This window comes from Heterodontus francisci, chromosome 13 (genome assembly GCF_036365525.1).
Source record: "Heterodontus francisci isolate sHetFra1 chromosome 13, sHetFra1.hap1, whole genome shotgun sequence".
NCBI lineage: Eukaryota > Metazoa > Chordata > Chondrichthyes > Heterodontiformes > Heterodontidae > Heterodontus > Heterodontus francisci.
The window spans coordinates 76,128,154-76,141,081 of NC_090383.1; the positions used below are offsets into that span (position 1 = coordinate 76,128,154).

At 39.6% G+C, this 12,928-nt stretch overlaps 1 protein-coding gene across 7 annotated transcripts in view; it reads left to right on the plus strand.

The window, feature by feature from the left end:
• Positions 1 to 12,928, plus strand: part of flvcr1 (FLVCR choline and heme transporter 1) — a 62,070-nt gene that overhangs the window by 20,532 nt on the left and 28,610 nt on the right. For all 7 annotated transcript variants that reach the window (XR_010976216.1, XR_010976217.1, XM_068045003.1 and 4 more), the window contains exons 5-7: positions 319 to 422; positions 5,652 to 5,762; positions 12,093 to 12,198. Coding sequence is in view for 5 of the 7 variants with exons in the window: in XM_068045003.1 (XP_067901104.1) it covers positions 319 to 422; positions 5,652 to 5,762; positions 12,093 to 12,198 (321 nt within the window). In the remaining 2 variants the exon portion in view is untranslated. The remainder of the gene's footprint in view (positions 1 to 318; positions 423 to 5,651; positions 5,763 to 12,092; positions 12,199 to 12,928) is intronic.

Below are 12,928 nucleotides of genomic sequence, written 5' to 3' on the forward strand. Positions count from 1 at the left end.
TGTATGTGTGGTGTGTGTATATATCTTATCAATTCATCACACTGTATTGCACATTGTTATAGATGCAAAGCTATTTCTTTTTAAAAGAAATCTAGTCACTTCATAATGGATTCTGCTAACCAAGAGCCAAATAGTTACAAGTAGCTGTAGTTGCCCTCTGACCTAAGGAGTTTACAAGCAAGTGAACTCTAGCCCCAGATTGCAGTTTAGTTGTTAACATTCGTAAACATATAAACTAGCAGAGCTCTGGAAAATTTACTAGTATTGTACAGGAATGCAAAATGTTATATTTCAATTCACAGTTATTTTTGTTGCCAGGGAGAAGAAATTAATGCTGGGAAAATTGGACTTACTTTAGTGGTATCAGGGATGGTAGGTTCCATCATCTCTGGTTTCTGGGTGGACCATACAAAGACATACAAGTGAGTATAACCATACCACCACTCACTGTGGTGTAAGTGCGTGCAGAAGTCAAATATGTCTTAGCAGGATGATCGGAGTGTTGCTGGTATCTTCTTTTAGTTACTTGCTCTTGGAAAGCTATGTAGAACATTGTTATGATTCTACACTTTAGTGATAATGCCAGCTTGTTCGTGAAATTTCTTGATTTTAAGTTGTATATGTTTCAGGCTTGACTTTTCTGCTGGTGCCATTTTGGACACAATTTGCTTATGCTCATTATAAGTACCAAAACTGTATTGTGCTATTAAAGTCTACAGAGAGCTCCATCCTGTAAATAACTATGGATATTGACAGCGCTTCAAGAGTTGTTGCTGGACTGATTTCAGCTGTGGCTTGCTACCCAAGTGTTAAAAATCTGTATCTGAGGCCTTGAATTACTAGGGTTCTGCTTATAGGCAACTGGATTGAGATCATCATGTGTATATGCACTATGGAAATATAATTCTGCTTTGTTTGCCTTGTAATAAATGCATGTATTTTAGAATGTAAATCTATTTTCCTGTAATGTGCTTTTCTTTCTCTCTTTCTCTCTCTCTCAGGGCTCCATCCAGTTTTCCGTTGTCATTCAATCTTTCTCTTATTTGTTATGTCTATATGATGGAAAATTCATGAATCATCTCTTGCAGTCTGAGCAGCTGAATGATTTGCTGTTTAAATTTAATTACCTGAATTTCAGTAACTAATCCCTTTAATCAGTTTTCCTAATATTCTAAGTGAATCAACTGATTGATCGAAGTGACAAAATAATGCACGATAACAGAAGAAAACAAGAACTGAAAGGAAATCCAAATTTAGAAGATCCCAGGTGTGCAAAAAAATTGGGAGGATTTTTTCCTAGTATTTCAGTATTAAATCCTTGAGGTTGATGTGCAAAACCAGTTAACACTTAACTCCACCTGTCCAAATTCTTAGTATTTATTGTCGCACTCTAAATATTTATGCCCAAATCCATAAGTCAAACTTGCCATAATCCACTAAATGAATAATTGACAATTCATTGCAACATCTAATCGCAGTCTGGTACTTTTAAAGGCTTTTTCGTAGTGTTTTTGCACAGTTTTTCAAAAATAATAGGATTCAGTTAAAACTGATTTGCCCAGTTGAGACTAGCATACCTGTTGTGGCAGGTTACTTGAATTGCTTGGTATGGACTTGCACTGTAGCGTTTGTATGCAGGAAGCATCTTTTAGGTGTTTACAAACCACCTCCCATACATGTCCACAATTTTTGCGCTACTGGTCCTCTGATACAGTACTTGCCATTCATTTCTGTTGAGCCTGGTCTGCCATTCTTTTATAATATAAAAGAAAAACAAAAAATGCTGGAAATATTCAGGTCTGGCAGCATCTTTGGAGAGAGAAGCAGAGTTAACGTTTCAGGTCAGTGACCTTTCATCAGAACTGGCCTGAAACGTTAACTCTGCTTTTCTCTCCACAGATGCTGCCAGACCTGCTGAGTGTTTCCAGCATTTTTTGTTTGTTTTTATTTCAAATTTCCAGCTTCTGCAGTATTTTGCTTTTATTTTACTGCCATTCTTTTAGATCGTGGCTGATCCACCTCAACTCCATTTATCTGCTGTTAGCCCATATTCCTTGATAACCTAACAACAATCTATCCATTGATACAAAAGCGAAATACTGCAGAAGCTGGAAATTTGAAATAAAAACATAAAATGCTAGTGAGAGATAACCAACTGGACACATTAACTTGGTTTCTCTCTGTGCCGATGCTGCCTGACCTGCTGAGTAATTCCAAGATTTTCTGTTTTTGTTTCAAAGATCTAGTCTAATCTAAACCCAGTCTTACATTTCAATTGACTCAGTATTCACATCCTTTCTGGAGAAAGTTCCATATTTCTGCTGCCAATTGTGTAGAAAAAGTACTTTTAAAAGGCTTAACTCTCTAATTTTAAAGTAGCCCCTTTTTCTGGATTTCCCCCACCAGAGAATATTTTTAACTATCCTATCATCATTTCAAAAACTATCTAATCACTCCTCAACTGTATAAAATCACAGGAAGATAAGCCAAGTTTATTGTTTTCATAATTTACGCCATGATGTCATTTTGGTGAAACTGCACTGCACCCTCCAAGCCCTATTGTATAGCTGTTTGGTGCACAAAGTTAAACATTGTCCTATAGAAGGGCTCTGACCAAGGTACTATATAACTGAAGCATCACATCCTTACTTATGTCTTCCAACCCCTTTGAGATAAAGTCCAACATTCCATTAGCATTCTTGGTTACTTTTTATACCTGTATTTACATTTACATAGGCCTTGTCGCATTGAAACATCAATAATTTCTTTTGGATCATTTTTGGTTGGGCAAACATTCTGTGCTAGTAATTGTCCTACAACCAAAAATACGATGAGTAATTACATTTTATCATATTATTTGTTGAAAAGGAAAGATGACCAGGGTATCAGGTGTTAAGAATTGGTATGCAGTTGTACAAATTCTGACTCAACTGGAGAGGTGTAGGGTAAAATGTTGACCTTCAGCCAGAGTTTGAAAGAGTTATTGCACACTTGATCACTTCGCTAACCAAAACAATTTAAACATATTTCAGTAGCCCAAAATTGGTGGTTTTAGTATAGCTCTAGAATTTAAATTTATTTTTCAAATTGGGGCACTTTGTAACCTTTTTTCCCCATGCTTTTTGACAGTGGACAGAGGTGTCTATTGTCTGCTAACATCAGTCTTGAACACTATTATTCATTCTTCTTTCTTTGGCCTCCTTGTCTTGAGAGACAATGGGTAAGCGCCTGGAGGTGGTCAGTGGTTTGTGAAGCAGTGCCTGGAGTGGCTATAAAGGCCAATTCTAGAGTGACAGACTCTTCCACAGGTGCTGCAGATAATATTGGTTGTCGGGGCTGTTACACAGTTGGCTCTCCCCTTGCGCTTCTGTCTTTTTTCCTGCCAACTGCTAAGTCTCTTCGACTCGCCAGACTTTAGCCCCGCCTTTATGGCTGCCCGCCAGCTCTGGCGATCACTGGCAACTGACTCCCACGACTTGTGATCGACGTCACAAGACTTCATGTCGCATTTGCGGACGTCTTTAAAGCGGAGACATGGATGGCCAGTGGGTCTGATACCAGTGACGAGCTCCCTGTACAGTGTGTCCTTGGGGATCCTGCCATCTTCCATGCGGCTCACATGGCCAAGCCATCTCAAGCGCTGCTGGCTCAGTAGGGTGTATATGCTGGGGATGTTGGCCGCCTCGAGGACTTCTGCATTGGGGATAAGGTCCTGCCACCTGATGCCAAGGATTCTCTGGAGGCAGCGAAGATGGAATGAGTTGAGACGTCGCTCTTGGCTGACATACGTTGTCCAGGCCTCGCTGCCGTAGAGCAAGGTACTGAGGACACAGGCTTGATACACTCGGACTTTTGTGTTGTGTCAGTGCGCTATTTTCCCACACACTCTTGGCCAGTCTGGACATAGCAGTGAAGCCTTTCCCATGCACTTGTTGATTTCTGCATCGAGAGACAGGTTACTGGTGATAGTTGCGCCTTGGTAGGTGAACTCTTGAACCACTTTCAGAGCGTGGTCACCGATATTGATGGAGCATTTCTGACATCCTGTCCCATGATCGTTTCCTTGAGGCTGATGGTTAGGCCAGATTCGTTGCAGGCAGCCGCAATCCTGTCGATGAGTCTCTGCAGACACTCTTCAGTGTGGGATGTTAATGCAGCATCGTCAGCAAAGAGGAGTTCCCTGATGAGGATTTTCCGTACTTTGGTCTTCGCTCTTAGACGGGCAGGGTTGAACATCCTGCCATCTGATCTTGTGTGGAGGAAAATTCCTTTTTCTGAAGACTTGAACGCATGTGAGAGCAACAGGGAGAAGAAGATCCCAAACAGTGTCGGTGCGAGAACAGAGCCCTGTTTCACGCCACTCAGTATAAGAAAGGGGTCTGATGAGGCGCCGCTATGCTGAATTGTGCCTTTCATATTGTCATGGAATGAGGTGATGATATTTAGTAGCATTGGTGGACTTTTGTTCTTTTCTAGTAGTCTGAAGAGACCACGTCTGCTGATTAGGTCAAAGGCTTTGGTGAGATCAATGAAAGCAACGTAGAGAGGCATCTGTTGTTCGCGGCATTTCTCCTGTAGCTGGCGAAGGGAGAACAGCATGTCAATGGTGGCTCTCTCTGCTCAAAAGCCACACTGTGCCTCAGGGTAGACACGCTCAGCCAGCTTCTGGAGCCTGTTTAACATCAGTCTTGAACACTATTATTCACTGACGTCAATTATTGGGCAATAGTAAAAACATTCTGATATGAAATAACTCTTCAGCCAATTGTGTTTAACATTTCAGTGAAAGGTATGATTTTATTTTTCAACACTTGTATCAACCCTATTATAAATCTGTCTGCTTAAATGTACCTGATTTGGCATGAATCAGTGACCCAGAACTTGCTGGGAAAATAAGTGAGTTTGAGGTGCATGCTGTTGGTTGCAAATTGCCCAGTAATTTGTGGTGACATTCGCAGCTTGCCATCAGCCTCCCCTCGAGTTTCAAGAGATCGCTGTATTTACACATTAAGTATCAATTAAACTCGCTGCAGAAAGTTGGGGCTGCTACATAGCAGTTTTAGGACGCTTTAGTTAGATTTATGTTCCTGCAATACCACTCAACCTCTCTGACCCAGAAAAGGAACGATTGAAACTGGAAACTAATTCCTACAGGTCGTAAATTATTCTTAGAATTTAAAAAAATCTTAGTTTTCCTTTGTGTGCTTTTCGCTCTTAATCCAGTCTTTCTTTCCCTCTTTATTTCTGTTTCTGTACCTAATTTACTCTAATTCACCATACTTTCTTCTCTCATTCTTGTTTCTTTGTTTAAATCTCATTGGTTAAGGAGATAGACTATTGGTCCATTATTCACCAAGTTCCCAGCTGCCCCGTTATCAGCTTGTACTTCAGTTTACAGAGCTAAAATTTTTCAAGCTAGAGGGTGAGAGAAAAGGTCTTAACTAACAGGGCATACTGCAACAAATTCTGGGCCAGTGTCTCTTTCAATATCCATTAGAAGAATTCTGAATTTTTTTTCAAGAAATTTGTTCTTGGCAAACATACTCATCATTTGTTAAATTTTATATGCATGTTTTGTCCAGTAGTCCAAAATTAAAATACTGATATAAAATCGTATGGGAATTTTACCTTACAATTCTTCTCATTTTCAGACAGACCACCCTTGCAGTCTACATTATCTCATTTATTGGAATGCTCGTTTTCACCTTCACACTAAATCTTGGTTACCTCCAAATAGTCTTTGTCACAGCAGGAGCCTTGGGGTAAGGGACTATTCTGTATCGCACCAAATATATTAAGGAATGTTCCTAATGTGTTTGGTATATCTCTTTAAAACTTCAGAGAACTGAGAATGTCATTGGATATGCTGTAACATTGAAAATGTTAGTTGTCAGTAATGCTATTTATTGAAGTGATGTTTTCAATCTGTATCTATTTTAGATTAACTTATTTGTTAAATGGTTGTTAATTTTACAACTGGGTTAACTTTAAATCTTTTGAAATTTAGTATTTGTTAATGGGGAAATGTACCAGTTTCGGTGACCCTTTTCTCCTTGCCAACTTTCTTCCCTGCTCTATTGCGTATTCACCAATTACTAGGGCGTACTTACACCAGTACCTTGATTATGTGTAAGCCTTGATACTGATTATCATCAGGGTGTTCTCCTTCAGGGGGCATCACATTTCAGTCCTACCTGTTCTAATGTGATGCGCATACGCATACATTTTCTGGAAGGATCACTGGATAGTAATGAGAATTACGAACTCTGGCCTTCCTTCTATTCACCCCTGCCTCAGCATTGGCTAAGATTAGCTAACTGGCCACAGACCAAAGATCAAAACACAGGAGCTTCTTGGTCTGTTTGAGCTACTCGCTGAGTTATCAGTAGAATCTGGAGTCTCTGACTTGATATTAATTGGTCACTAATTATTTTATTGAGTAAGCAAATACTGGTAATTAGGTGACTTATACAGCTTAATATTTTTGTTGTGAGATCCGGTTGTAACTTTTTTTGTAATGGAATAATTTATCTATAGAACTGCTAAGTCACAGTCCCAGCAAATGCAGTCTCAACGCTGATAGCTATTCTGTGTTCCTCTGCTAATCCGTGTATTTCAGGAGTTCCTGTAAAAGACTAGTAGTTAATATATAAGGCACTTAATTGGCATCCTGGAATAATAAAATAGAACTTTGGACCATAATTGAACCTTTTGTGACCATTTTTAATCAGGACATCTATTAAAGACAGCTTTTTTTTAATTGCATCTCACTTAGAAATTGTGTAATTCCCATTGAATCCCTCCAGCTGATTTAAATTTATAATGCAACTGGCTGCAGTTTTATGAGCTGTCATTTTAATGATTGCTGTAGTAGTCACACAATGAGTCCCAATCCTTGTATTCAAATAACATCTTGGTTTTGTGCAAAACATTGGTAGTCATGTTTTTTAATGCTGCATATAGGGTGAAAAATATAAACATTCCAGGAATATTAACTGCTTAGCAGTAGTTCAGTTTCATGTTTACAAATTAATCAGTCAGCCAAGTTAAGTATCTCTTTTATGGAAATAAACTTGCCCCTTGAACCCTCCATTGAGATGTAATGGAATCTTTATCAAGTTTATATGTGACAAATGTATCCACTTTTTATTGTTCTTTAATACCTGTTAGGGACATAATGTTTTTTAAAATGTTTGTAGGTGGCCCAGTGGTGTACAAACATGTTGCGCCACAGAGTAATGGACATGGGTTCACCGCGCGATTCCTTGTATGGTGAGTTCTTGATCTCAACCAGTTAGTTTAGGGGAGAGACTTCCCCAGAGCAAGGGAGGGAAGTCAACTGCACACCTCCGAACGGCTGGTTCAAGAGCACGATTAACAAAAGCTTGGGAAGAGGTGGTCAGTCCGCCTTTGGTTAAGGAAAATCTGTGCCATACAGGTTGAGAAAATAATTCTCAGAGCTGAGTGGAGCAATTCGATTCCTGCCCCAGCTTTGACTTGTCAAGAAGGTTTGACCTTCTTATTCAGAGGTGAGCATTCCAAATATGATGAATTGTGTCCACTGTGCACATTTACCGAGAACTGCCTATGCTGGAGCAGTTATCTTTACAGCTGTCTATATTATTAGCTAAAGTTCCAGGGACCACACAATAAGAAATGAAAATGTTCCTTTACAGTGGTTAATGTTTTATTAACCTGTTGAAAAATTTGTTCCTTTCCATTTCTGGAATGTAAAATTGAAGTTATAGTGGTATACATAGTAATAGTGGTATACATAATACATGTGTTTGCTAGTCTCAGTTCACTTATGAAGTGAATAAGATTCTGGTTTAATAATTCTGTCACTGTTCCCTCTACTGTGGGATGCAGTAATGTATTTTTAGAATTAGAATTAGAATTAGAACATTACAGCGCAGTACAGGCCCTTCGGCCCTCAATGTTGCGCCGACCTGTGAAACCATCTGACCTACACTATTCCATTTTGATTTTGTCCGTTGATTGCTAAGACACTGAATTTACTAATTTACTGACTATTCAATGAACTGTGGATTGAATAGACTTGTTTTGCATTCACTTTAGTGTGGTGGCGCAGTGGTTAGCACCGCAGCCTCACAGCTCCAGGGACCCGGGTTCAATTCTGGGTACTGTCTGTGTGGGGTTTGCAAGTTCTCCCTGTGTCTGCGTGGGTTTCCTCCGGGTGCTCCGGTTTCCTCCCACCACCAAAGACTTGCAGGTGATAGGTAAATTGGCTGTTATAAATTGCCCCTAGTGTAGGTAGGGCATATGGGATTACAGTAGGGTTAATATAAATGGGTGGTTGTTGGTCGGCACAGACTCAGTGGGCCGAAGGGCCTGTTTCAGTGCTGTATCTCTAAATAAATAATCTATATCTTTTCTAATGTCTAAAATACCATATAATGTGCAATCAGTTAACTACACTGTTGAATTATGAACTTATTAGTTTTCCAACCTTTCCCTTCATGTGGTGCCCCATTTGTAGTGGTGAACAGGAGCTGAATAAGCGCAGAGTTTGGTCGTCTTAGTGTCTATAAACCACACAAGTGAAAAAGATGATGCACTGGAAGCTCACACTTCAGTATGTGCCCAAAATTTGAAGGGGGCCAGACATCACTCTTGATTTTTTTCTTTGTTTTTAAAGCCACTTTATTTTTCAGTTCAACGGTCCTAAACCATTCTGTGCTCCCTTTAGTACAGTTCTGTCAGAATCTCTAGGTATACAGCTTGTTTCATGAGTGCAATAGCTAGTGTTTATGCAGTTTCAAAAAAAAAATACTACCTTTTTATAGTAGAACTTGGAGTTCTTGTAGAGGAGGCTGGTTAAAGTATTGTTGAGATAGATGTGCTGCATATGCCACAGTTGTACCTACAAAAGGTTTGAACTGTAAACATGTATGCTTTCAGTTGTATCAGCAAAAGAATAGATCAGAGATAGTAATCAGGTAATGTAGACTTTAGTATTTAGAATCTACATGACCATTTCAGTGATTTTGAACATGCACCTTCCCTAGAAACTAAATTCTCTTAGAATTTGTAGTGATCACTCTTTTACTTTCAGCTTTTTTTGCAGAACTTTTGCAGAGCAACGGTAGTGTTTCTACAGTTTGTAATTGTATGGATTGTACTTCTGTAGCTAGCTTATGGACAGGTGATATCTCTTTGTTAATCTCTGCTTGGATTAACATTTGGACGAATTCTGACATCAGCTGTAGGATAGCCGGAATAAATTGATCTGATCCAAACTATGATTCCAAGCATGAATGGGGAATGTAGTCCCTTGACTAATGGGATAAAATGAAGATGTAAACCAGGAAATGTTGATTGTGTAACCAATATGTTAGGTGATGATGCAATGCAGTTATTCTTCCCCCTCCTCCAATGCCATTTTTATTACCCCCCCCCTCCTCCAATGCCATTCGTATTCCCCCCCACCACCCCCAACCCCTGTCTGTGAGGATTAAAAAATGAATCTAGCTGGAGTTGTGATTTAAATCCAACCCAGGCTGTTAAACTGATGCCCCTTTGCTTACATTTTTGCCCTAAATGAAGTTTTTTTGATGGCTGCATGCCAATGACTAATTTGGGAACAAATGGGAAAATCTGAAGGCATATGGTGGGGGAGGAATGATTAGTGGGCATCAGTGTCCACTTAATGTGTTTTTCCCAATTAAATACCAGATTCAAATTTGGCTGCCTGTTGCACTGCAGTTCTGTGGATGTTCTAATTTAAGTTCATTGTTGGAAAATGGATTTTGAATTTTGGGAATTTATTAATCGGGGAAAAGTAAGGTTACTTATTTATAGAAAAATTACAGCACGGAAGGAGGCTATTCAGCCCATCGTGTCTGTGCCGGCCAAAAAATCTAGTCGCCCAATCCAGTTCCACCTTCCAGCACCTGGTCCATATCCTTGCACGTTACAGCATTTCAGGTGCATGTCCAGGTACCTTTTTAAAAGAATTGAGGGTTTCTGCCTCCACCACGATTCCTGGCAGTGAATTCCAGACACCCACCACCTTCTGGTGAAAAAGATTTTCCTCATGTCCCCTCTAATCCTTCTACCAGTCAACTTAAATCTGTGCCCGATGGTAATTGACCTCTCTGCTAGGGGAAACAGGTCCTTCCTGTCTACTCTATCTAGGCCCCTCATAATTTTGTACACCTCAATTAAGTCACCCCTCAGCCTCCTCTGTTCTAAAGAAAACAATCCTAGCCAATCCAATCTTTCCTCATAGCTGCAACTTTGAATCCCTGGCAACATTCTTGTAAATGTCCTCTGCACTCTCTCCAGAACAACTATGTCCTTCCTGTAAATGTGGTGACCAGAGCTGTATGTATAATATTCCAACTGTGCCCGAACTAGTGTTTTATACAGTTCCAGCATTACATCCCTCTTTTTGTATTCTGTACCTCAGTCAATAAAGGAAAGAATTTCATATGCCGCCTTCATCACTTTATCTACCTGTCCTGCCACCTTTAGGGACCTGTGGACATGCACTCCAAGGTCTCTCACTACTTCTACCCCTCTCAATATCCTCCCGTTTATTGTGTATTTCCTCACTTTATTTGTCCTCCCCAAGTGCATTACCTCACACTTCTCCGGATTGAATTCCATTTGCCACTTTTCCGCCCACTCAACCAAACCATTGATATCATTCTGGAATCTATAGCCATCCTCTTCACTATCAACTACATGACCAATTTTTATGCCATCAGCAAATTTCCCAATCATTTAAGTCCAAATCATTACCACAAACAGCAATATATTCCTTGCACAATGCACTGGAAAGGTTCAGCACAAACACTATCTAGAGGAATGCTTACATTAATGCAAACTACAAGGTTTAACTGCAGTAAATTCTCATGCACACATGGGCCCAAAGAAAGGCATTTTATTTGAATGTGCAGCACAAATTGTAGTTCATGCTGTTCAGGGTTGCTTTTCTCCTAGTTTGAAGCAAAATTTAACTAAATGCAGGTACATTCAAAGATACATAAATAGGCTATGGGCTGAATTTTATCAGCGTGCCGCGCTGTGAAAGCAGTGGCTTTCCGACACGGATGTGCCGCTGCCGAGCCCCCACAATATTACGCGCGGGGGCTCATTTAAATGGAGGGGGCAGAGCAACCACTCCCGATAACATAGAGGCACTGGCGCCATTTTTAAAGGGCTTCAAGCCCTTCAGTGATATTTAAATTTTTAAAGGTCCCAGTCTCCAGGAAATAAAAATAAAATTTTCATTCAACTTTAAATCCCATTCCACCCCCCTGCCCCCTGCAATGGGTAATCTATATATAAATTGTCCTTCCCCTGCCCCCCCCACCCCCCAAAGTTTGTTCCCTTTGACTCTCAACCCCTTCCTATCATCCCTGCAACAATAATAAATGTTTTCCCTGCTTCTCCCCTCTCTTTCCCACCCCACCACCCTGATAATCTTATTCCTCCCCTGTCCCCATCAGTGTCTCACCTCAGAACTCCAGTGGCCCCACCGCCACTAATATCCGGCGGGGGCTTTGTGGGTCTAGGCTCGCATTTTACGGGCCTCCCTGCCACAACGTCGAGGGGCTGATAAAATTCAGCCCTATGCTTTCATCAAAGCATTGATTTCTAAGGGCTTTTATGCAAAGAGTTTAATTTACAAGTTATTGTGGGCTCATGTTTTTAGATTAACATACAACATATACAGTTTTAGTTATGCTAACTAAATTGATCTGCATTGTACATGTGCAATACTTGTGTGAACTTGTAAAATCTGGGAAAGTAACTCAATATTTCAATGCCAGATCCATCTTTCTAGCTATATTCTTAAATATCCATTATATCTGCTAAATATTGAAATCCAAATTATATATGTTCATGACCATTAGATTATTGTATGTATTTGTGAATCCTTTTAAATGGTTGAAATGTTTTTGTATATGAATAAAATGTTATATTTACTCAACATTTGACAGCTGATATTAAAACTGGACAATTTGAAAGTTCAGTCATCAAAGAATTCAAAAGTGGCTTGACACCTGGTTATTTGCTGCGTTTCCTGTGCAGGGTAGCTAAATACGTTATTATATTTTCAGTTTTTTCATGACTGGTTATCTTCCACTGGGCTTTGAATATGGTGTAGAAATAACCTATCCAGAACCCGAAGGGACATCATCTGGACTTCTCAATGCATCTGCTCAGGTAAGAGATTGAAAGGTCCTTTTATGATTGGAGGGAGGGGGGATCATTAAAGTTAACTGTATATCTTAAAGTAAATAGCCTATTCACCATTATAAAAGCTAATGAACAATATAATCATTCAAGCTTTCTAATCCTGGTTTCTTTTATATGAATGCTGTGGTGTGTGACTGTAATAGCACTTAAAAATAATACACGCTTTCATTAATTAACAATGTCATATCTGCAACTTTAAGTATATTTTATTCTGGGACAGATTATATTGTGCTAAATGTTACAGGCCCATAATTCTCTGTAGAAGTGCAACAAATTACAGCCGCCATTAGTTGGACTTGCCTTTGCTACAAGTTGCTGAAAGAGAGATGAAAATGTCACAGTGAGAAAATCGAGGCATTTGGGACCTGAGTGATGTGGCAAGCAACTGTGTACCTCCTTAATTTCACAATCCTTCGATATGATTGGTCATCAGCACAGGGCCTGAGATGGAAGTATAAATTAGAATGGGTGAATTCAATGGCTAAATTGGATACAGAAAGAAAGCTTGGCGTAAGAGGGAAAAAGCTTAAAACTTTTATATTTTACATTAAGGTATTTAGCAATTAAAACTTGAAGCAATGAAGCTGCATGCTTGTTAATAGTTAATTTTCAGTGCCAGCAAGGTCCATCGACAGTAATTAGCATAATGCTTAAAGAATCTGACAGCTAATCCAGGCTTATTTAAAGATGCACAGAG